The sequence below is a fragment of the Adelges cooleyi genome, unplaced genomic scaffold (genome assembly GCF_023614345.1).
Source record: "Adelges cooleyi isolate 19-005CV unplaced genomic scaffold, UGA_ACOO_1.1 ACOO_flye_CR_arks_rails_tigmint_CR_PRNA_30, whole genome shotgun sequence".
NCBI lineage: Eukaryota > Metazoa > Arthropoda > Insecta > Hemiptera > Adelgidae > Adelges > Adelges cooleyi.
Genome location: NW_026095971.1, coordinates 18,568,195 through 18,592,988, shown reverse-complemented (window position 1 = coordinate 18,592,988; position 24,794 = coordinate 18,568,195). Strand labels below are relative to the sequence as shown.

At 28.7% G+C, this 24,794-nt stretch overlaps 4 protein-coding genes across 6 annotated transcripts; 1 reads left to right on the top strand and 3 right to left on the bottom strand.

The window, feature by feature from the left end:
• LOC126838526 (vesicle-fusing ATPase 1-like) lies at positions 1–4,862 on the bottom strand. The gene is made up of 12 exons (XM_050573023.1): positions 4,677–4,862; positions 4,526–4,614; positions 4,236–4,460; positions 4,015–4,163; positions 3,417–3,549; positions 3,211–3,353; positions 2,944–3,143; positions 2,647–2,871; positions 2,475–2,585; positions 1,894–2,373; positions 1,489–1,832; positions 1–1,406 (listed from the first exon to the last, which is right to left on the bottom strand). Exons 1-12 carry the CDS (start codon positions 4,680–4,682, stop codon positions 1,271–1,273), a joined length of 2,241 nt encoding a protein of 746 aa, XP_050428980.1. The 5' UTR covers positions 4,683–4,862; the 3' UTR covers positions 1–1,270.
• Positions 4,863–5,678: 816 nt separating this feature from the next.
• LOC126838521 (Fanconi anemia group D2 protein) lies at positions 5,679–12,707 on the bottom strand. Of its 2 annotated transcripts, XM_050573015.1 has the most exons (24): positions 12,188–12,706; positions 11,884–12,041; positions 11,596–11,729; positions 11,323–11,532; positions 11,053–11,245; positions 10,782–10,978; positions 10,526–10,679; positions 10,373–10,470; positions 10,136–10,304; positions 9,903–10,075; positions 9,663–9,808; positions 9,327–9,433; positions 9,172–9,245; positions 8,641–9,022; positions 8,437–8,579; positions 8,137–8,371; positions 7,811–8,056; positions 7,582–7,741; positions 7,307–7,522; positions 6,792–7,014; positions 6,541–6,730; positions 6,308–6,457; positions 6,075–6,242; positions 5,679–5,982 (listed from the first exon to the last, which is right to left on the bottom strand). In XM_050573015.1, the coding sequence occupies exons 1-24, from the start codon at positions 12,504–12,506 to the stop codon at positions 5,818–5,820; spliced, it is 4,410 nt and encodes a 1,469-aa protein (XP_050428972.1). In that variant the 5' UTR covers positions 12,507–12,706; the 3' UTR covers positions 5,679–5,817. The 2 variants fall into 2 exon arrangements, with proteins under 2 accessions (XP_050428972.1, XP_050428973.1); XM_050573016.1 differs by lacking the exons at positions 5,679–5,982; positions 6,075–6,242 and having other exon boundaries at positions 6,376–6,476; positions 12,188–12,707.
• Positions 12,708–13,067: 360 nt separating this feature from the next.
• Positions 13,068–13,803, top strand: LOC126838541 (U6 snRNA-associated Sm-like protein LSm7). The gene is made up of 2 exons (XM_050573044.1): positions 13,068–13,233; positions 13,423–13,803. The coding sequence occupies exons 1-2, from the start codon at positions 13,166–13,168 to the stop codon at positions 13,676–13,678; spliced, it is 324 nt and encodes a 107-aa protein (XP_050429001.1). The 5' UTR covers positions 13,068–13,165; the 3' UTR covers positions 13,679–13,803.
• Positions 13,804–15,209: 1,406 nt separating this feature from the next.
• On the bottom strand, positions 15,210–23,381 carry LOC126838520 (PHD finger protein 3). 2 transcript variants are annotated; one of them, XM_050573014.1, is made up of 16 exons: positions 22,693–22,769; positions 22,071–22,218; positions 21,826–21,975; positions 21,560–21,691; positions 21,307–21,450; positions 21,127–21,237; positions 20,584–20,678; positions 20,371–20,505; positions 19,422–20,045; positions 19,150–19,353; positions 19,033–19,085; positions 18,851–18,967; positions 18,364–18,788; positions 16,354–18,309; positions 16,060–16,277; positions 15,210–15,993 (listed from the first exon to the last, which is right to left on the bottom strand). In XM_050573014.1, exons 2-16 carry the CDS (start codon positions 22,198–22,200, stop codon positions 15,373–15,375), a joined length of 5,115 nt encoding a protein of 1,704 aa, XP_050428971.1. In that variant the 5' UTR covers positions 22,201–22,218; positions 22,693–22,769; the 3' UTR covers positions 15,210–15,372. The 2 variants fall into 2 exon arrangements, with proteins under 2 accessions (XP_050428971.1, XP_050428970.1); XM_050573013.1 differs by lacking the exon at positions 22,693–22,769 and adding an exon at positions 23,037–23,381 and having other exon boundaries at positions 15,211–15,993.
• Between the last annotated feature and the right edge of the window lie 1,413 nt (positions 23,382–24,794).

The following is a 24,794-nucleotide window of genomic DNA, read 5'->3' as shown; positions in this document are numbered from 1 at the left end:
TAAAAACTTTATTATTTTATTTTTATTGACTACGGTAATATGAGTAACAACAGATAAAATAATTTATAACAACGACACCTAAGGCTATAATGGCTCGGATCCAGTATACTTCTTAAGCCAATTCAAAATTTTTTGTCAAGCTTGTATTTAGTTTTAATAAACATAACATTAGTTTTAATTAGTAATATTCAATTTTTTTAAACATGCTATTTCATGTGTCGACTAAATAAAAGAGTTAAATATTTAAGTTATAATAAAATATTAAAGTCATATTATTGTATATTAGCATATACTAATTTAAGAAATTGTAGCTAAAATAATTAGAAATGAATAATTAATGATATATAATTTAAATAAATTTACTTTTGTATGATCTTTTTTAAAACTACTAAAATGCTTTAACAATAAATTATTATTTTAACATTTTGATGAAAGTTAAAAATACATCCTACAAATATAGTTATGTAATTGAAACTTTTTGTAAATATAAACGTACGTGCATAACAAAATATTATAAATAAAAAGCGAGATTCTAATTATCATAAAACCGGCCCATTAAAGACGAATATAATATAACGTACAGGCCCAAAAAACTAAAACATGAGCAGCATAGTCCGTCCTACTTAAAAAACATTGATCAGTCATGAACAAATTAAATAAAGATTGGTGAATTAAGTATTAACAATAGTCTATGTATCAGTACATGGTACATAATATATCCGATGTTACAGTTTGTGTATAATAATTTATGTCTAATAAGATCCTTGCTTACTTATTATTTGTCATTTATTAAAAACATGGAAAAATGTTATTAAAAATTATCATTAAGAAAAAAAAAATTATTAAAGTAATCGTTATACAACAGTATAATAAAAATAAATAGAATACTTAAGTATTAATATTACTTATTATAAAACAAATAAATCACAAAAAAATAAGGTAACAATAATATTTTTAGAAATTAAAAACAACAATATTGCATTAAAGAAGCAAAATTTTAAATTAAGTTATACTTAATTATAAGGTAAACTATTAATTAATAACTAAATAAAAATTCATTAAACAAAAATGGACATTTAACGTAAACGCAGTAACACCACTGCTAACTGCTCATATTATATACAAAAGGCAAAGGTAAAGAAAAACGTGTAAACGGAATAATACTGCTTAATATATTTTACCATAATGCCTAATTGACTTTCTAATTTTGGAATGCTTGTCCTAACTTCATAAATGAGAATACACCATAGAATCAAATTATGAAATATAACTAATGAATCATGGTGCCTGTATCTAAACATCCTTCTTCTTCCATTTTGGTCAACAGCTTAATGGCGCGAAGTTTTGGATCTGTTTGGCGGACCATATCGATAAGAGCCAACAGTTTCTTTATTCCAATGAATACTCTAAAAAAAAAACACGTTTTTCTTTAATAATTAAACTAAAACAGTTGATTTTTAAATTTTGTTTTGAGCCTTTAAAACATACTTGTGTCCAGTTATTTGATTATGAATTTTGTGGATATCTTGTTTTGTAAACAAATCAAATTGTTCCAAAACAGTAATAAGTTCTTCTGGCTGACTGAGATTTGGAACGTGAAGAATAGCAGTGAAAGCAGAGAGCATTTCCATTTCATCTAGTACTTGCTTCCGACTGCTTGTGCATAGTACCAATAACTTTTTACCTTTAGGTGGTTGTTTTTTTAACAAAACGAGTAATGCTTGCAAAGTGAGATTGGAATACCTAGGACCAATAGAGCCATAATCCAATAAACGTTCAATATTATCAACCAAAATACAACTAAGTTGAGATCTGTAGGCGTCATCAAAAATCTAAAAAATAAAATGTCGTATAAATGAAATTAGTTCAATATTACATTGAAATATTGCATACTTTTCTTATTTGCGTGCATTTGGCAGTCTCTGTAAAGCCAACCATATCTTCGGGGGAACACACTTTGACAAACGGAAAGTCAGAATCTTTAGCTAATTTAGCAGCTAATGCTGTTTTGCCAGAGTTTGGGGGCCCTTCAATAAGAACTGATACAAGTCCAAAAGAATCTTGAGCACGTGCTTGTTGAGTAAGTAAATAGCCGTCTTCTAGTATACTGGTTACCGAAGGTCCCCATGTGATAATGCCTCTTGCTAAGAAATGTTCCAATGCTTCAGCACTAGCACCAAATGCTGGTTTTATATCATGTTCAAGAGCATGCAAAAAGTCATCTCGACAGACTTGAAGTTTCTCAGAAGCATCAGGGTCGACTTCTACTTTATTATTGGCTTTTATTAAGCGATTCATGGCAGTAGATTGAGCTGCACGAACTAAACCTTCCAATTCAGCTCCACTGAAATTCTTTGTTAACGATGAGAGTTCCTAATTGTTGTAAATAATATTATTAAAGAAATATAGAATATTATTTTTAAAAAAATATATATATATTAATAATAAGTTTGTAATAAAAATATAATTTTTACTTTCATGTTAACGTCGTTAGCAATTTTTTTGAATTCTTTCATGCGAGTTGTATGAATAGACAAAATTTGTAGTCGCCCATGTTCATCTGGTAAACTTATTTCCATTTGTACCTAGCAAGTCATATTAAAGAAATTAATAACGCTGTAACTTGGTCGACTTTTGCAGGCATACTTCAAGGCGACCAGGTCTTAATAATGCTTCATCAATCATATCCCTTCGATTTGTCATGCCTATGACCAGGATGTTGTTAAGTTGTTCGACTCCATCTATTTTAGCTAATAACTGGTTAACCACTGTATCGTGCACTCCGGTATTTCCACCAACTGATCCTCTTGCTTTACAAATAGCGTCAATTTCATCAAAGATGATAATGTGCAAACCGCTACTTGGTCCACACTAAAATAGTACAAATAAAATTAATAAAAATACATTTAAAAAATATATATATTATATTATATAAAACCATACTCTTTTTTCTTCCTCTTCAGCATCAGCAAACAATCTCCTAACATTTGCTTCAGATTCACCAACATATTTATCCAAAATTTGAGGGCCATTAACAATTTTGGGCTCACGCGCTTGTAACATTTGACCGATCTGTCTAGCCATTAACGTTTTACCAGTTCCAGGCGGACCATATAGTAAAATACCTTTGACATGCTTGCATCCTACACAAATCATGCATCCCAAATAGATTCATTGTCTTGTACAGTTAACAATATTACAAATATTTACCTAGTTGTTCGATAATCTCTTGTGGAAATACTCGTGAAGCAAAAGCTCTTCGAAATATGGCATTGAATTCATTGTCGAGACCTCCAATACCCATTTTGTTAAAATCAAAATCCGGGTTTATGATTGACACACGAGTTTGCTGACTGTAAGTATTAAATAAATAATAAAGTTTTGAAATTATTCTGAATAATAATTTAAGTTGTTACCTCTTTGCTCTTCCTACCAACAAGAAGGACGCATTCGGTCCAACCACAAACCGAACGACTGTATTACTTAAACATTTTCCAAACTGCACAATACGCGGTTTAGCTCCAGAATTTATTTCATTAGAGTTTACGCCTAAACAAATATGTTAACAATTAGATTACCATAATTAACAGAAGACAAAACTATTTAATAGGTTTAGTGAAAAACACTAGTAATTTGATAACAGTCATTAATTTGACACTTCTTACAAAAAACAGTACATTTTAAATTGGCAACAAAAAATAATACTTTTGTGTATAAATGAATGGCATTGTTATTGTTCGTTATGATGGTATGATAATGATGTACTGTTTTTTATAAGGAACATGATTAATAATAATATCTATTTCTGGTAACTATTATTATATTATTAAATACAATAAATAAGCTCAAAAACTCTAAAAATGAAGAAATAATGTTTACATATTAACCAACATAATATGAAAAATAATATTATAGATTTAATACTTGAATAAATTGTTTTAAAGTTACTATAGTATACTTAACTACAAGTACTTATTGTTAGTATAAAAACAATTTCAGGATGTCTATAAATACCTTCAATACTCTTGACTTTAATGAACATTAATGGTTTTTCTGGTAATTGAAGTAGCAGTGTTTGAGAAACAGATAACACATGGTTTGAAAATAACATTAGAAATTCTTTTGCCATCATGTCAGTATCAAATTGTTCGTTAGTCTTTCCTCTGATAATAATTAAAACACAAATGTCAAAATAAAATATTAATAAAACTAAAAATAGGATAGTTTTAACTAACTTTTTATTAAAATAATCGACTTCAACCTCAACAGACAACACAAAATCGATTGGAACATTAGCCGGGTGAGGGATAACATTAATCGCTTGATTGATTGATAGCTGCGCCCATTCTCGCTGATTCATAGAGAAGGCAATGCATCCACGTGGAGGAGGATTTTTAACTGATCTCACAGTGAACCAGAACTTAATATCCGGCTTGGTTTGGTGTTGCACTTCAATATATCTATACAAGCAATTGGTTAGAACTTGGAACTTTTTATTAATTCATTTTTAATCGACGTTACATACTTTGTATCACTATGGAAGTCCTCATCGTTTATTATAGCACAATTAGTTATGGCCCAATCGTCCGCCGAGCACTTTACTGCCTTGAATACCTATACAAGTAAGACCACAGCATAAATACTAATTTTTTTCATAACTCGCCCTATTGACTTACCACCATTTTTATTTCACTTTCGATGTACACAGTCTCTTTATCCAAATTCAATTATTGTACACAACTGTTGGTCAACGAAAATCGGAAAAGTTTACATTTGTCTCGTCGACACTAACTGAAAAGCAATCGACTGAACGAGTTGTAACGATTACACTATTCAGTCGGGCAATGGGTATTCTCCTATCAACATTCAGCCCTTATCAGGCTGAATTTTTAAATCAATAATCGAAAGGCTAAACATGATGCGCGTGTGCAGTGACACATATTATGATTCCTAGTCTCCGGGGTTATGCAATATGGTGCTCAGACTATAGGAAAATCCGAAAATGGGTCACTAAAAATCTCAATAATGGCCTGGCTGTGTCTTGCGGGGACGGGCTAAAAATCTAAGCATTTCGAGTACACTGTAATGTGTTATATTTGTAAATACTGTACTGTATAAATATTGTAAATTCTTAGCTTGTCCCATTAATATAAATATAAATAAATGTGTTCATAAAAAAAAAAAAAAATATCACGAAACCATAATATATGAACATTATAATGTCAAAATATATTTAAAGCAAATAATTGATAATGATTGAAATACAAAAATTTTCACGTTTAACATATAGTCAAGCGAAGAGTTAGAACGATGATTTATCTTCGACTATTGTTCTCAATCTCGTTCGTCGCTTGTTAATAACCAGATCTTCCAATTGTTGAAATTCTTTATATGGAAAACGGTCATCGAAAAGTCGTTGAAACTTTACTCCTTCCATCGATGAATTTTGATTATTGGCTAGATTGTCTATTTCGCCGAAAATACAACTCAAAAACTTGCGTCTGGTCGATTCCAAACGTTTTTTACAAACTACATCGCTGTAAAGAAATGTATATTGCAACAATAATATTAATGCAATTGTTGTGTTCTCACCTACTAGGTATTTTTTGAACTCATATTAAGAAATGTGACTGGAGGAACAAATGAATACTAGTTGATTATAAAATATTGATCAAACATTTTTAGGTAGTAACTAAATTATATTGATTTAAAAAAATAAAATTATAACTTTTATAGCTTGATAACGTTAAAAAAAATAACAAAATAATATCTACACATATATTGAGTACACTCATTTGTATAAAAAATTCAAATAAGTTATAATATTGATGAATTTTCATCAGAATCTTCATCATCTTGTTCTTTATTATCATCCAAAAGTTGCGATAAATCATTTGCTTCATCTTTATCTTTACTTCTGTTATTTTCATCATCATCATCGTCGTCGTCATCATCATCATCTTCGTCATCACTACTTTTATTCTATAATAATAAAAAAAATATTGTAACAACATAATAATAATTATTTTAACTACATTGTATGTGTTTAAATTAAAAATAATTTTAAGACAAACCTGAGATAATATTTCTTCTCCTTTGATATCCATATTTTTCATAATACCCATAAATAAAGCATCTGTACAGCCATTCATTACCATAACATTTTTCACCTTTAAAATTAATGTTTCCAGTATTCCTCTTATGCTTGGTAAATAAGTACTCAGCGCATTGTCTTTAATGACCTTTAAATTAAAATATTTATTAAGTTCTTTTATTATAATTTAAATTAATGATGTATCCATCTTACTTTTGTGTAGTTACATATATTTTGCATGAATCTAGTTATCACTTGTAGATTTTTTAACACTTTTGAAACTTCCTTTGAATGCGATTTAAATAAATTTTGGCAGACATTCATTCCTTCCGCAAGGAATAGTTTAAAAATTAAACTAGAACCCTAAAAAATGCAAGACATTCTAAATTTAATCATATTTAATTTAATACAAATCGTGGTGAAAAATAGTGTTATTTATAATTTACTTTCACAAAGGCTAGAAGGTTATTACGTGAATCCTGTTTTTTTACTACGCAAACTACTTTTTCCATTATAAAGATGGATGACTGCCATACAGTTAGACGATCATATTCACTCTCAGATTTTTTTAAACCCTTTTTTACAAAATCCAATAAAATACTCAATATGACACTAATTAAAAGTTTCAAATTTGCTCTAAAAATTAAAGATTAAAAATTAAACACATTTAATTTATAATTCAGTTTTTTTTTTTTACTTATTGATTGTCGGTAGTGTTTTTAGTTTATCAGTTTTAGATTCCATAACCAATACTTCTTCTGCAAATATTTCTACCAATTTAGTTAATTGACTGACATTGTCATGGCACTGGAAATATGTATTAAGTAAGAACTTGATCTTTTCATTGTACTTTGTACCATCTTCATGTGAACCCTGCATGGTGTACCATTGTCTTGTCAAAAAATTCCAGCAAGTATCTCCTAAAATGTATACATAGATAATATGAGACGTACTCATGTTATTATCATGTCATACCCAACTAAAAAACAAATTTTAAATATCTGTTTAGACAAAAAATGTACACTGTTGAGTTTGATCAAAATTGACAATTGATATGTTTATCACATCGCTAATATATTAATTACCAAGCTTGATCAAACTCAATTTAATACATTTTTAAACTACAGATTTTCGGAATTTATTTTAAATACATAGTTTGTTACATTTTTAGGTAGGTATTTAATTACTGCCCAACTATAAGAATAAAATTACTTATTAGCACATCGTTTTCAAGATCATAAGAAAAATTGTTCAGTAACTTCATAACAGTTACAAGGCTAACAGCTGCATCTATATGAAGAATAATATCTTGGTAGTTTCCCAAGTACTTAATTTTTTCAGATAGTAACTCTTTTTTGCACATTTGGCGTCTAGATTGAGTGCTTTGACTGCATAGATCTGTTCTACTAATCATTTTCCTCAAAGCATCTGAAATAATATACATTAATTATTATAATAATACATTAAAAAAAATTATATAATTTTACTTATAAACAGGTCTTCTGTATCAGATGACTTAAAATCACTCCATTGGAATAAAACCACTATAGATTTTAATATCAAACCTACACATTGTTTTAGTTCAATTGATTCAACCATAAACATTCCAGTGGCATCCAAGATATTATCGTTTACAATCAAAAGATTCTGGGGAAAAAAACCTCAGTGTTTAGTTATATATTTTTTTTCAAAAAAAAAAAATAAATATCAAATTACTTTAAAAAACTCTGAAAGAGCTTCTAAATCTGTAAATATATGGGGAAGAAGTTTTATGAAATTTTTTAACATAGTTTTTTCTGGTACCATGGACACAGTGGTAAAACCCACTGTTTCTTTAGATTTAGACTTAGCCAAGGGACTGATTTTTTTATTTTTAAAAACTACATGTTCCAGTTTTTGTAGAATGTCTTCTAATAAATATCGTAACTCTGACGGCCCAAGTTCTGGAGAAAATTCTTTGTCCTAAACACAGAAAAACAACACTTTAATAATGTAATGTTATAATTTTATATTTTCAAAAACAGACATCAAGGTAGTATTACCTTTTCAGAATCGGGATTAATGACAAATTTCTGTGTAAGAATTAACCAAGTATCAATGTCCAGTTCTCTAAAATAATCTTTATAAATGCTAATATCAACTTCGTCTTCAAAATTGTTGTCATCATGGCTTGTATGGGTGATATTAAAATTAGTCGCACTTGTTGTATTTACCGAGATATTTACTTTTCCTTTGGCTTTTTTGTCACCTTTTGTGGACTTTGTTGTTTTTGATTTACTATATACGCAATTTATTATTTAATTATTTAAATTTTTTGGACAATCCATATATTTTCCACATACTTTTTGATTTTATTAAAGTTTGGTTTTTCCACTGCCAGTCCATAGTAACAAACTGGAGGAATATATTCAGGATCATACATAACTGACAAACATTTTTTTAAAGATTTTATTAAGTATGTGATAGTTCTCAAACGGATTAACACCTAAGAAAAAAAGATACTTATAAATACTTTCAAACTTATTTGTTTTCATATTAAATATTACTTTACTGCCATTCTTCTGTTTTATCAAATAGGAAAAACAGTTAATGACTTCATGAAACCAATTCACAGTATGAAATAGTGTATTGACAACTACAATTTGTTGTTCAGGTGATAACATCTCAAAATTATCCATTGTTTGGGTATTTGGAAGAATAATAGGACACCCTAATAGAGCATCAATCTCACTTAAATCTTCACGCTCTAGTACTCTCACTAACCTAAACATGGAAGTTAAAGCATTCGAGCGACTACTTTGAAAGCCAAGCACAGCTTTTTCAACTTTATTTGTTTCATTCATAACGACAGGACAAATATTTACTGCTATGATCTCGTCAAGTTTTTTATCAAGACAAAATGTCAAAGAGCAGTCAAACATCAAATTTCTGTAATTAAGAAAAAGAAAAAAAATGTGAGTTACAGTTAACATTGAATAATAGGTTATAGGTACAACTAGGCATTTAGGAACAAAACAGATTTAAATTATTTTGTATGCTAATAATATGTGGGATCATTATGTCTAATTCATACTTACTCGTTTAAAAATTCATTTGCAGCTATGAGAAAACTGTATTGAAAATTTGTCTTCAAAACTGTGGACACTGTATGCTGTAAAATACGTTTAAATAGACATTATCATTATTTCCATTTATAAAAGAGAAATTCTGATAAAAGTAAATACTTAATTACCATAAATGTTTTATCCAGGTAAGGACACTGGAAAAGCATATGAGCAAATTGATCAAAAAATAAAATCTGAAAATCGGTGTCGGCTTTAGTTCTTGTAAGCAATAACTCTGGAATGATAAACACAACTATTTATATTAATTTGGCTTTGATGCACAAAAGAATTTGGAGTAATAGATACGTTTTATATTGTTGCCCTACTACATGTTAATTACATATTTTTAAGAAAATGTTTATATTATCTAAACTAGTAATTATCGGGTTTCTGTGACTTTGTACTGGTTTTAACTATTATATACGCTAAACACTACTTTTTATTTTATAATTGGTACAATTTACCTATAAGAGAATATGCTTCTTTTGCCTTTGGAGTAAGAGGAATATCTTCTTCAGAATTGGAGATTGTTTCACTAGCTTCTTCAGGGGTTACACTTACTATATGTTTTATCAACATTATAGCACCTATTATGCCAACTCGCTGAGATCTAAAAAAATCAATGAAAAATGTAGTGTTTATATACATGGAAAAAACACTTCATTGAAAGCATCTTTAAACAAAATTAAACTCTTATTACATACATAGTGTCAATAGAACAAAGTTCTTTTTGCACGAATATATTAATTTCATCTTGAAAGACCGAGCAATCGTTAATACCATCTGGTCCTTCCGAATAGGCAATTTTACATAACATGTCCATAACTTGTGAAATTTCTCTTATTGAAAAGTCATAAATTTTATTCATAAAAACTGACTGAAAGTAAAAAAAAGTGTTGTAGACAATTGTGCGAAAATAATCAAACTTGATAAATACCGTTAATCGTGTAGCAAGAGGTTGCATCTTATTGATTCTTTGTTCGGTGAATTCAGAAAGTATATTTAATACTACTTCAACAATCAACTTATTACCAGTACCCATTAATACAAGAAGCTCCTCCACGATCCAATTACACCAGCATTGGTCAATATTATTAAAACAGTTTCTAAATTTAGTAAAAAAATGTAAGTATAATAAAAGTATGTACACATATAAATTCTGCAAAAAACTTACACAGCCATACTCGATACCACTTCAATAGAAACATGGTCTGTTACTTTGACAAGATTCGAAAACATTTTAATAAATGACTCAAAATACTCCTTAAAGACCTAAAGATAATAAAATGGTTAATGCATATAAAAATATATCTATACTTTAACTTACTGGTGTAAATATTTTAAAAGTCTTTTCCATTATGTCGGTTCGGAAAAATCCATTTTTTAAACGATCTTTAAAAACAGACAGTATTGAATTCATTGTCGACGAATCATTAGAAGCTGACGAATAAGCCAAAAATAAAATAACAACATCCATTGGCCTGTAAATTAAAAATACAATTATTTATTTTAATAGCATGTTCAACTTATACTATTATTAAGTTTATAAATAAACTACTATTTTAGAAATGAATTTGTATTACTTATGTTCAACATGAGATTGTACTTGACTTATTGTTTTAACCCATACATCCAATAATAATTTTGATGACAAAAATCTATCGTAAATGCAACTAAAAATGACAAGTTGTATGCTTGTAAAGTTTTCTGAGTTTGCAGTTAGCTGTGAAAATTTGTCCAAATTTGCAAACGGTAGTTCAGATCTTAAACCATCTACTATCTATAATTTAAAATAACATAATATTACTACTGTAAAAAGAAAACAATTTATAATACTTGTTTTGTTTATGTGACCTTTTCTGCAACTGTCAAGTCGTCTACTTTGATTAAAAATCTAACTAAGGCTGGAAGTATATCTAACGGTGTATGACTGATTTCAGGAATCATGTCCATTTGTATAAATGTGAGATCCTCTTTCGCAATAGTCAATAGACCAATAGTTTCCAAAATACAAGCCATTAGTTGTTTATTATCTCTGAGTAGTTTACTATTAATGACATATAAATATTTAATTATAGCAGTGAATTTTTTCTTTAATTCTAGTAAATATAATATAGTTACGACCATAATTCGTCATGCGCATCATGTTCTTCACTGTCAAGGACTATATCTGGGATGGACGCAATTAACTCCCGTTTTAAATCATCATCAGACACTGCAGTCAAATTGTCAAACAGTTTACTACAAACTTTCCTTAAATCAATAATACTATAGAGCTGTTTGAACGGTTTGAGTAACAAACGTACCCATTTCTGTGTGGTCATAATCGAATCGCTGAAAAATAAAAATAAAATTATAACACATTGAACTACATAGTTCCTAAAAACAAATACTTACGTAACATCTTCTAAACATATTTCAACCATTTTATCAAATAAAATATCAATTAAGTTGGGTTGAATAATAGGAACTTGTAATAAAAGGCGAGCCAAAGAATCTCTTTGTTGTCTGAGTTTATTTTCTGGCATGGCCTAAGTAGAAATACATTTCGGTTAAGAATAATAACATCTATGTAATAAAATATTAACCAGATATAAAAAGTTACCAAAATTACATAAAACAAAATAAAATAACTTCTCATGAAAATTTAGTATTTTTTTTTTTTTTACTAGATTATTAACTTACTTTACAAGGAGAGAGAGCTACTTTAAGATTAATTTTATCATTAAGATATGCTTCAAGTACTGTTACAAACTTATTTAATAGATCAAATTCTGCAATATCTTCAGAATCAGTAGTTAATTTGGATTTAAGACTCTGAATAAATTTGTATTCCTCAACAGCTAAATTATAAAAACAAAACAAAAAGTTAATTGTTATCTATATTTATATAGAACCACAAACATAGAACGTTAATTTTTTTCTATCATAGCACTAGCCTTTAGTGTTGAGAAAGATATATACAAATCATAAATATAAATTAACTTACACAAAACATTTTGATCATTTTTTAAATGTAGGCCACAACTGGCCAATATTTGTGTTAAATATGAAAATGGATCGTTATTTAATGGTGGTTCTGTATTGTCTAAAACATTATCTGCAATTTTACGTTTTTTTTCCACAGGCAACTCGGGTAAATCATCTAGTAATGATGGCGATGTAGGGCATTCGTCAATTGAATAATTTCTAGATATAGTCGATAGAGTCGGTGCTTCCATTGAGAGTGAGCTTATGTTTTCTTTACGCGTTGATGTGGATATATTTCCGACCAAAGTCTTTGTCTTTGGAAATTTTCTTTTATACATAACAAATAACGTATAGAACAAAAACTAGAAATGTAATTGAGTGTTTCAGATGATAGAAAACGAATTATATTAAATTTTTAATTATTATAAAGAGTTCAGAAATAAATGATGTCCAATGTTGTAAGAGGTAACGTTATCGCATGCTATACTCTATAGGTACGATTACAATAACGAATAATGTTATTATAATTGAAAAACAAAACCAATTATTATTTATTATCATAACTTAATTCTTATGAAAAATGGCGCGAATAAAAATTTATCATGAAAAGAATAATATTGAAAACGTCATTTGTTCTAAATGACAGCTGTACCAACCTCAAATTTCGAATCACAATTACCTTGTTGAGATTTCAATTAATTATTGTAGCTAAAATATTAAATAAATAATTACTGTAACTATAAATAATCCAATAACTGAACAACCAATTTAATTCACAATAAATTTAGATTTAAAAAAACCATGATGTGAAGTATGATAAAAAAAAGGGACGCAATCATTATATCTATTTACAATCACATCCTTATCGAATAGTTGAGAAACCAGTGTTGAGGTTATGTTTCTTATAATAAACGACTTACGAGGGTACGCTTACGGTTTTAAACATAATAATAAATTGTTCTTTGATTGGAAGTTTATTGTTTAACATCGTATTAAGATGAGCTCGAAAGAAGTGACAGCAGTTCCTGAAAAAAAGAAAAAAGAGAGTATCTTAGATTTAACTAGGTATAATATAGTTAATTAATTTTAGTAGTTCGTAGACCATAAATTTATATTAATGTTAAGCGGTGCATGTTATAAAATGTAGATTATTTAAAATTGTGACATGATTAAAATATTGTCATTATCTTATATAGTTTGGTATAAATTTAATATATTAAACATACTGTATTCATATTATGTTAATATTTTTAGGTACTTGGAAAAAGCTATAAGAGTGAAGTTCTCGGGTGGTCGAGAAGTATCTGGCATTCTTAAAGGCTTTGACCCATTAGTAAACCTAGTCTTGGATAACACTCTTGAATATTTACGTGATCCCGATGAACCTATGAAACTTACAGAAGACACCAGAACATTGGGTTTAGTGGTTTGTCGAGGAACATCAATTGTATTGATTTGCCCAGTAGATGGCATGGAGGCTATTGCTAATCCATTTGTACAACAAGAATAAATTTGATTCTCAACTATTTACTACGTTTTATGACTTTTTAAATTTGTCATTTATCTATCATTTTGAGTGTAAAAAGAATTACATTTTGCATAGCATAAATTAATAAAATATGCTTGATCATTGAAGGGTTTAAATCACAAATGTTATTAATTAATTTCTCATGTAATTATAGTCATATGTGTAAGGACTTATTTTATACTTATTGTAAAGCTAAAACTTATTTTGAACAATGTAAGTTGTTAATATTTAATTTATAGTATTAATTTACATCCCTTTAGTGTAATTTCACAGTTGCTATTAGTGGACGTACTTACAATTTCAATGTATATTAAACATATAATAAGTTATTATAATATATATTAAGAATACACAGTATTAACTGTAGTTGATAATAATCTCTTTTATAGGTGAAAGCACTAACTTCTATTTCCAAATCTTCATCCACTTGTGGATAACAATTCAAAATGATCTGTGCCTCCTTACATTTATTATTATTTGATTCATTCATTATCTACTATAAATTATTAAAAAAAAATACATATATTTTACATACTGGAAAGTTACTTGAATAATGACGTGTTAAAAATCAATTGGCAACAGCTAGTAGTAGATCCAAGAGTTTCTCAGTTTGGAATTTGGATGTCATTAATTGGGACAAATGTAATAACAATGAACAGAGGAGAATGATAAAAATAGGTTTTATGTCTACTATATGTTATGGCTAATACAGAGGAGAACGGGAATTTTTGAAACAACTAAGCATTATCGAAAAACAATTTTAACAGAAGAAATCTTCTCTCTCAGAACTTCATTAAGAAAAAATATTATGTATGTTTTAAAAATTTGGAGTTGCGTTACTTTTACAATGAATGATCCATATATTACTATTTCATAAAACTAAAGGAACATTACTTGTTAAATAATGCTACCTAAAAATGATAACAATTTTATTGTAACTAATTATTTAAGTTTTTATTTAACAGTTAAATACACCAAATACGTGCTAAAAACATAATAATGTGTTCTTAAATTCAACTAAGTTAAGTCCGCTTTGTACAATAATAATAATTTTAAAAAAAGCCTACAAAATAGTTTATTTGTGTAACAGTTTTTGTAAAAATAGATTAATATATATATATATTTATATTTATCATATTATATAATATTAACAAATGTATTATTAAACTACTTATTATAACATATTACCTTGGAATATTTTGGTTAACCCACAATATTTCAAATATATAGTATAAGCAGGAAAAGTGACGAGTATATTAAATAATATTTATCAGTGCTTCAACTTAGTTTAAAATTACAGTGTCTAGATAATTTTGTTAGCAAAATATACTTGATAAGTTTGAACACTTTTTTTTTTACAGAAATTAGAAAATAATAAAATCCACTTTAATTATACAATATACATGTAAATATATTAAATATTTTTTTCGATTATTTATTATAAATATATCATTTTACAATAAAACTATAACAATTCTATAATATATCAACAAACATACATTAAATGTAAGATTTACATCAATTTAGACTTAGGAAATAACGTAATATACATTAATTAAAAAATATATAGATATATATTACACATACAAATCAAGGTGTAATGCAAGTAAAACGATAAAAAAATTATATATATATATATATAATAATTTAAAAGTTTAAAATTAGTAAGAATACAATTACATATGTCTCCAAGAACCTTTACTATCCCTACGGTCACCAGATTTTTTGAATTTTTTCTTTTTAGGTTCATCTTTTGAACTACTCGCCCAATAACCAGATCCTTTTTTGTTTTTACTTGGCGGATACGGGGGTGGAGGTGGAGGGTGTTGATACATTGCATTATATGTGAAACCAGGTTGATTGTAATTGTAATTGCTTTGATCTGGTCCCACGGGTGGAGGTGGAGGTTGTTGAGGTCCATACTGGTTTGGGTACGTATACCCAGGTGGAGGATAAGAATAAGGCATCGGTGCGACATAATTCATGGCCATGTATTGTGTATTGTAATTAGGTGGAGGTAAGCTTGTATTTGGATTACACGCAACAGGGAATTCGTCTTCAAGACCAGGCGGTGGCGGTTCAGTTGAAGTTACAGAAGGATTTCGTTGGCGAGGGTCTCTACACTTTTTTTCATTGTCTGTTGTAGCTTTAGATGGTTCCACAGCGTCTACTGGCTGCGATTCTTTTGTGTTAAAAGAAGAAAGGATATCTTTTATGTTGCTAGGTAGTTGAATGTCAGTGGTCAGAGGTGCCAACTCACTTGTTGGACTGTAAACTTCTTCATCAGGATCCAAAACCTTAAATAAAAATTTAAAAAAAAAACATTATTTAATACATTTTAAATTGAACACATTTAAAATTACATCAATATTAGTAACTGCATTTTGAGTCCCAGAAGTCATTAATTGAATCATCAACTTTTCTTTTTCAATTTTCCGTGTTATTTCTTCCATTTGTTGATGAATATTTGATGCAGACGATGTATCACTTATTTCATTGGACATAATAGGTAGGTCTTCATCAATAGGAGAATATGGTTCTTCTTCTCCAGGTACATAAGGCAAATCATCGTCTGTCAACACTGAAAGATTAAAATGGTTTTATATATTTTATTTTAGTTTATATTATTCGACATAAGAATTTAAAAAAAAACTTACCACTGCTAGCCGGTAAGACGGGTGTTGGTAAACTAAGAATTTTATTGGTCGGAGATCGTGGAGGCGTATAACTCTCTTTAGGCGAATAACTGTCTTGTGATAAAGGTAAAGATGGTTTTAAATGAGGAAGAGCTGAACTTTCGCTAACAATTGGTAATTCATAGTTATCTTTAGGTGGTTTCCACACTTGAGGCCATGGTCTTTTAGAATTTCGCACAACTATTCCTAATAATAAATGTGTTCTGTTATCCTCTAAACCTGGGCCATCTAGTGGTAATAGCACTTGTGGTATTGAACTGTGACTACCAAGTGGATAGATATAAAAATCTTTAATATCTGGGAAAGGTTTACTGTCAATAACAGCTATACGATTGTTTGCACTTAAATACTGATAGAGACTTAGATACGACATTTGCTGCTCTATTCCACCAGCTGATAATTTAGTAACAACAATGTCTTTTGTTCCAGTTTTTTTTAATTTGCTCATGTAATCCCAGACAGTCTGCTGTTTAATTCGACCAACACATTGTAATACGCTTAGAATAAGTTCTGATTCTAATCCTGTCACATTACCAGACAATCTCGTCATAGTCACAATGCACCTGGCTACATCTGTAAAATTAATAGTTCCTTTCCAAATCGGACTTGCTTCTTCTTCTATCCGTGGAGGAGTAGCAATTACTACGGTTGAACTAGGTTCCCTGTCACTTATGTCTTCGTCTTTTCGAATTTCAACTTCTATAGGAATTTGTGTAGGTTTGTTGTCAGCTTCCTTATTCTTGTCAAATTTTTTATCCCAACTCCTACTTCGATCTCTACTCTTACGTCTTTTTTCTTTGTGTGATTTGTGTCGACTTCTGCTAGATTTATGATGCCTACGATCACGATCTCTGCTACGGCTTCTTTCTTTGTATTTGCTCTTTTTCTTTTCTTTTTTATCTTCTTTAGGTAGCTTCAATATTATTTGTGGTTTTTTCTCTTCAATTTTAATGTCTGGATTGAGTTCAGAAACGATAGTTTCACATGTTTTATCTTTAGTTTCGATTATTTCTTCCCCTTTGTGAGTTTTCATGAGCAAAGCTTTTGATTGATTCATCATATCTAATTCTGTTTTCCTAATCATCTCAATTTGATGTTTATTTTCTCGCTCTCTCCATTCCGCTAATTCTTGGGAAGCCATTTCATCAGCTGTCATGCGTACCAGCTGAGAAGGAGTAACCCACTTGAATATAATTTTTTTGAAAAAATGTAAATTTTTGGGATCTTTTATATTAAACACCAAACTTCTATACTTGGTTTTATATTTTTGATCAACTTTTCCAAACTGATTATACAGTTCCTCTTCAATTTTTGTTATTAACTCATTTAAATTTTCTTCTACTCCTTTATGGTTAGGCTCTTGAGACATTCTGCTGCTTAATGATTCTAGTAATGATTTCTTTACATTAGAACGTAGTTGTGCTTCATCTCTTTTGTCCATAGCCATTTCTTTAATGGGTTCTGGTTTTTTCTTGACAACTTTTTGTACAGTCAGTGTTTTTGGAGGCATTGAAGTAGACGGTTTAAATGATAAAGACGATTGCACAGGTTTAGGTGTTTCCTTTGGCGTAATCGGTGCCACTTTGGATTCTTTTTGGGGCAATGAAGATTTCTGAGATTCTTTTTTCACAAATACTAATTTCATCTTATCAGGTTGTAATAAGTCTTGAATATCTGATGGTTCTTTTTTTACTTCTTTTGTCTTAATCTTACTTGGACTTAGAGACAGTTTTTTAGGGAAATTAATATTTTCTTGTTTTATTAACTTTAACATATCTTGTGCTAATTTTTGAGGATTTAACATTATTGGGGGAGATAGTCTTTTTCCTTTTTTAGGCCCACCTGGTTTTAAAATTTGGTAAGCTGGATTTCTGACCATCCATTGTTTTAAATTATACAACTTAGGAGCTTTATCACCTAAAAAATAAAATTACTTAAAGTATTATTTAACAACAAAATAATATTATATACCTGTTATAAGTCTGCTGTTTTTCTTATCCAGTAAAATAATATCTGGTGATTCTAATGTACTGCAAGCTTTTATAGCAGTAACACTGTCTCGAATATGCTTATCTAAACAAGTTTCATTGCAAAACACTCCTGTTGCAATCTTTTCACATGTAACACATTTTTGTTGTGACGGCGATTGTATTTTAACTACTTTAGAATCAGACTTTTTAACTGGCGTTTTTGAATTGGCTCTTGTTTTCTTTTCTTCCTCTGATTTCAGCTTCAAGTCTTCAGATTTTTTACGAGCTTCTTCGGTTTTTTTCTTCCTACAGGGAGGGCAATTCCACTCAACACCACGAGCTTCCATTTGTTCGCCAAGAGCTTTTGTAACACCAACACACTTCCCATGAAACCAATCTTCACATGTGTCACAACATATCATAAATCTAAAGAAAAATATAGTTTTGACACTGCTTGATATGTGGTTAAAGGGATAAAACAAGTTTACCTGTTATTATGAGGCTTTTTACAGACACACCAAAGTCTATTAGGGTCATCTTCAGAAGTCATATTTCCATCTCTGTCAGTATCGGATTCCTCACTATAATCAGTAAAGCTTTTTGAACTATAACAAAATTATTATCATTAGTATTATTAATTTATTTTTAATTGCAATTGAATATCGCATACTTCTCTGATGTCGTTCTTTGTCTAACAAATTCTTTTTTTGAAGCATCAACAGTCTAAAAAAAAGTTATTATTATTTAGAAATAGTAACAAATTTAACATAAAATTATTTTTTCATACTTCTTTTTTTACTAATGACCGTGTTTTTGGAGTTTCAATAGGAGGTAAAGTTAATAGTCTACCAGATTTCCCATAAACTAAAGTAACTCCTTTAGACTTTTCATTTGGCGTAGATGTTTTAGAATCAGTTTCATTCAAACTTTCGTCAAATAGAAGAGTATTCATCAAATCATGACTTGAATTAGAGGGGGCAACAAAAGTTGACTAAACAACAAAATTAAGCAAAATTAAAATAATAAAAAATGTTTTAGTTTAAATATTGAATAACATACAGAGTTAAGATCTTCATTGAGATCAGCTAACTCGTCTATTAAATTTTCTTCATCAATAATTTCTGATTGGCTAGCTATTTTAGAACTAATATCATTCAGTATATCTTCTACTGTCTTAGTTACAGTATTTTCAACTGACTGTACTCTTCCTTTAACTGGACTGTCCTTTAGTTTACTAGAAATTGTTCTAAATTTTCCTTCTACTTCTTTCATTACAACAGCATCAGAATTAGAATTAGAATTGTCAACACATGAGACATTTTTACTATGGTCTACGTCCGTTTTGTTTTCTGAGTCCAATTCTATATTTTCTGTTTTATTGTGAGATTTGTTATCATCCATCTTAATTATATCTGGTAATGAAAATAAGTCTCTTACATCCAAAGTATTTTTCACATGCTTCTCAGGACTTAATGCGATGGAATCTACAGAATTAACTTTACTGCCAGGTTTTTCTTTATTCTTTTTCAACAATAATTGGTTTTGTATGTATTTTTTTGGTTCAATGCTAGATTGGCGCACTAACTCATTCGCATGCAACAAATCTTCATTTACAATGACATCCTGCTGTTTTTTCTGACGACTGCCTTTGTTCAACACAGTTTGCCGAGCTGAATTAGTTTTCTGAAAATAATTAATTAGGTAATTAATACCATTTACAATCAATTTTAATTATATTATACGATTTTTATAAAAAAAAATATCTTAGTCTATTTTAGAAAATGAACTGTTATTCAAGAATAACAAGATGAAGAATACAAGTATGGACGTCTAAAAATTCACCACTAAAAAATCTTTTTAACATTAACGTATTATAAGTTGTTTAATACTAACAAAATATTTCATGTAAAATTATAACAAAAATTGTAATGAAATATCAAATAGGGTAGTAGCTAGAAAAAATGATTTGCAAATAACTAAATGGTACTTTAATTAGTAAATTACCAACCATTGGTAAAAGTCGCTTAATAGTTTTTGTAGTTGTAGGCGTATTATTAGGTTGGTCATTGATTTCCTGATTAATTTCAGAATGCCTTTTGTTGAGATTTTTTGAAGTGACACAACCCTTTCTTGATTTATCGTCCTAAAAAAAAAAAAAGATAAATTAACGAAAATATTAATAAAATTATAAAGAATAAAAAAATTAAGTATTTTTATTTACTTTTAAAGATCTTAAGTTTAACGTCTTCTTATTGTTTGGCTGATAATCAGGTGATGAGTTTTGAGAAACTGACGTTTTGTTACTTGTTTTTTCAACTGTAAAATAAAAATCGAACAATATTATAAGTACATAAACACACTTGTAAAACTATAATATAACACACATAAAAATACACTTTTAATATAATTTCATTGGTTTTAAAATTTACATACAAACAACTACCAATTTTCTACGCGTTTTATAACATTGCTAATATGTATATTTTAAAACCAATGACAATATTATATACTGTGTTATACTTTGTAATCATATAATATTGATGTTACAATATCAAATTACTTATTAAAAATTAAAATTTGTACAAGAAACGTTCAAGAAAAACAGTTAACAAATATTAACTTATGAAAAATACTAATTATCGTAATGACTACCAAATCTTTAGATCCTTCAATTCAAACAAAATATATAGCCGTATAATTAGGCAAAATTTCAAATTTAGATCACAGCAAAAACATTTATGATATAAGCAAAGTAATAGTATACCTTCGCCTAATGTAGATAGTGAATCATCATTTGACTCGCTTTCTAAACCAGATATTATAATTTCCTCAATCTCTTCAATTTTATTTTCTACTTGGGTTTGTCTCAATTGGCCTAGAATTTCAAAATATCTGGTAAATAACTGAAAATTCTAAATAAATTATGTATAATAATATTATTTACTTGTAATATGATTAATTTCTGCAGGAACAGAATTTTTATTATTCATATTGTTCTTAATACTTGCATTTTTAGATGAACAATCCTTGTAATAACAATGATCTAAATATATAGGATTTTGAGTTACTTCATCTTTTTGAAACATGTCTAGAATTTAAAATTTAACTTGTAGGTAATTAAAAATGTTAAGAACAAGTAAGATTTACTGAGAAAAATTGAATAATTTTAAAAACTAAAAAAAAAATATAGTTTTTACCAAAAATTGATTCTTCTTGACCAAATATCATCCTGTTAACTTCAGTAGTTAAAGAGCTTTGAATTTGCTCCAATTGTTCAGCATTAAAACCTCCTAATAAGTCAGTGTTAACTTCGTCTTCACTTGTTGATACTAAAAAATTAAAATATACAACTTATATTTTGTAGTTTAATATTATTTATTATATTATTTAATTTAATATTAAAATAAAATTATTTCAACTAAAATAATATGATTATAGTATTATTTCAATTATTGAATCTCACCTTGTGATAAAAAACTTTTAGTGGAAACTGATGGATAATAGCCTTGAACAGTCAAATTTATTTCTGGTTCTCCATTTTCAGAATTTGTAGAAATGCCTTTGTTGCTACTGTTCTCAAAATGTATTATGTTCATAGTTTCCTTTTTACTTTCTATACAAATTACCAAAGAATCATAAAAATATTTATAAAATACAATTTTTTAAATCAAATATTATTATTATAGATGATTTAAATTTCAAAATTACCAATAACTCGATTAAATGCAGCCTGATCTATAGATACAGTACCATCTGGCTTAACCACCACGACTAAAGTGTCATCAGCCTCTTCTTCTGCTTCTTCTTCAGCTTTCTCAGTTATTTTGGAACAAGACATATTTTATCGGTTTTTGTTCTGAAATAAAAATATTAAATTATAGGAGATATATTTAAAAAAATAATGTTATTAGTAATTTTTATCAAACAGTCCAAGATAATAATCAGAATTTCCAAGCAATGAATATTATCAAATTTTTTAAATAGTTATTAACGAATGAAATAAGACTCACAGACTAAAGCCAGTATAAAAAAAATAATTTATGTGCCAGAGCTCTACATATGAAAGCAAACCCTGTTTAGGAGCTTATTATTCCAATGCTAGATTACAATTATTTAACGAACTCTTATATGACTAGCATCTAAGATTCTTTAAACCAAATTTTTTAATTTTTATCCTTTTTTTCAATAATTGATTTTTTAACTGAGCGACCAAAAGAAATCTTACACAACTGTACTACGATAGTAATCGTGTGTATAATGTGAAATCATTGTGTTACTAGAGTACGTGTAATTCCGATTGCTATATTTAAAAATACAATATATAATTTACATTATGTATAATGTATATAAAGTAAATCCCAACAAGACTGCCATCACGAATAAAAGAAAAATCAGATAATTAAAAAACAATACAATTTAACCAATTTCCGGCCGCCACTTAATAATTATTATCATATATGATTTATCAGCTAAAATGTGTGCAAAATAAAGATATTATATATATATATTTTTAAATTTTCCCTCCAACCCACTGTTGTCTCTTCCCCCGCTTCATGTAGCAATATCAAAACAACGGATTACCTAAAACCGAAAACGAGATTACACAAAAAATTGTGATGGTAGGACTTGAAGTTCGGAGTTGTAAGTTAATTAGTTATGTTGAGACGTACTTACCGACGAGTTTCAGTCAAATTTCGTTGTTATCTTTGTTGAACTATTCGATCATAATCCCCGTTTTGCAATTCCGACTACTCGTCTCGGACGGTAGCGGCGTTCATCACACACAATTGCCGGCAATTTAATATCCCGTTCACGAACTTAGGCGTTTTCCCAGTCTCATTTGAGATTGTCACTGCCGTTTTACATTAGATTTTCGGCAGCCGACAACCAGCGACAATTTCGGTTCAATGTAAATATTGTTATTATATCAGCGCAGCGCGGGAGGCGATCGACAAAATGTTATGGTTATGGCTGTGGAGTTCTCGCGACTCTCGGTGAGGTTTTGCGGTCCGCCATTGTATTTCATGGATACCACATGCAATGGCCGCTCATGGAAAGTGAAAACGAATGATAACACAGATGGCCGTTTTGCGTCTATCTCATTAACGTTATCAAAATATCAAAAATCGATATTCAAATATTTTCAATGTCATCGGCCGCCGCCGCGCGAAACCATAATATTATATCATAGCAATAACTATTAATATTGATTATAATTTATAAATACTACTAGTCGTACTTTATACTTTGTATTATTTAGTAAAGTCAAGTATTTATAATCAGTGGTAATAATAATAATATTTTTTTGGTGCCTCTATTGACTATTGTCCACATAACGTGTGGTGTATCCCGATCGCTGGCAATTATTGGCCATACTCATTTTTGTATTCGATAATCTTTAATAACCCACAACCGGCCCTCACCAATAGCAATCAAACATCATATTATCATTGTACAGTACAAGAAGTCTAGGCTTGTCTTTGCAGTACAATATACAACTAATGCTAATAATTACTATACGTCTTATACTTTAGCTGCATTTGTATTTTATCCATAACGTAAATCGTAAATGAAAAATTAGTAGGTACATCGTACAGTTTCAACTTTTTGTCCTGTATTAAAAAAAAAAAATATCCGATCAAGCTAAAAATATTAATAGTGATATTATAGAAAATAATCGAAAAATACTACATTATTTTAAAACGCGCGCCTATTGTTATTATACTAACCAAATTATATAAATATATTAATTAAATTGCGAGTTAGATACAATAAACAATTTAAAACTATAGGTACTTTAATAAACATTTTTATGATTAAAATCTTCAAAATAATTATATCTTCCTTTCTTTATAATGGATATTATATTTTGACACAATAGCATTTTAAAAATGAAATATAAACTTCGACTAGACTTTTGTAATTTGTAAATTGTATGCAAACATAAAAATCCTGATATTAGAATGTAAAAATCAATTGTAGATAATGAATTGGATTTTTAAATTACACTTTTGGGTATTTAGGTTTGTAAAATATCCAAATTTCATGTTACAGTAATTTTTTCTAAGAGTTATGAGCATTTAAAATTTAGATGAGAAAAAAGTGTGGGTTTGTAGTGCATGTCTTTTAACGGAAATAAATTAACAAGTAGTTGGTTATGGACCATTCATTATTTTTATACTATCATTCTAAATTTAAAAAAAAAATCAAAAATAGATGTTAATATTAGATTTTTAAGTTACTTATAAAACTAAAACAAATAAGTTTGGCACCCTAAATGGACAATTGGTTAATTCTCCCTCAGACGGTCGCCCGCCCAGAGGAACAAACCGCCAGTGGCCAAGATTCGGACCAGCAAACTGTGCAACTTATTGTCCTCTTATCTCACTTAGCCATTTGCTCGCCAGATATATATACAAATATTTTCTTAAC

Coding starts and splice junctions, on each gene's coding strand:
- LOC126838526 (XM_050573023.1), bottom strand. Junction 2,374..2,474: donor CTAACGACGTTAACATGAAA/GTAAAAATTATA, acceptor TACAACAATTAG/GAACTCTCATCGTTAACAAA. Junction 1,833..1,893: donor AATGCACGCAAATAAGAAAA/GTATGCAATATT, acceptor TTTATTTTTTAG/ATTTTTGATGACGCCTACAG.
- LOC126838521 (XM_050573015.1), bottom strand. CDS start 12,506: ATGTATAAAAGAAAATTTCCAAAGACAAAGACTTTGGTCGGAAATATA. Junction 11,730..11,883: donor TAGCTCTCTCTCCTTGTAAA/GTAAGTTAATAA, acceptor ATTTCTACTTAG/GCCATGCCAGAAAATAAACT. Junction 7,015..7,306: donor TGAAAACGATGTGCTAATAA/GTAATTTTATTC, acceptor TATACATTTTAG/GAGATACTTGCTGGAATTTT.
- LOC126838541 (XM_050573044.1), top strand. CDS start 13,166: ATGAGCTCGAAAGAAGTGACAGCAGTTCCTGAAAAAAAGAAAAAAGAG. Junction 13,234..13,422: donor AGTATCTTAGATTTAACTAG/GTATAATATAGT, acceptor TAATATTTTTAG/GTACTTGGAAAAAGCTATAA.
- LOC126838520 (XM_050573013.1), bottom strand. CDS start 22,200: ATGTCTTGTTCCAAAATAACTGAGAAAGCTGAAGAAGAAGCAGAAGAA. Junction 21,238..21,306: donor AGAAATTAATCATATTACAA/GTAAATAATATT, acceptor TTGAAATTCTAG/GCCAATTGAGACAAACCCAA. Junction 19,086..19,149: donor GGTCATTAGTAAAAAAAGAA/GTATGAAAAAAT, acceptor ACTTTTTTTTAG/ACTGTTGATGCTTCAAAAAA.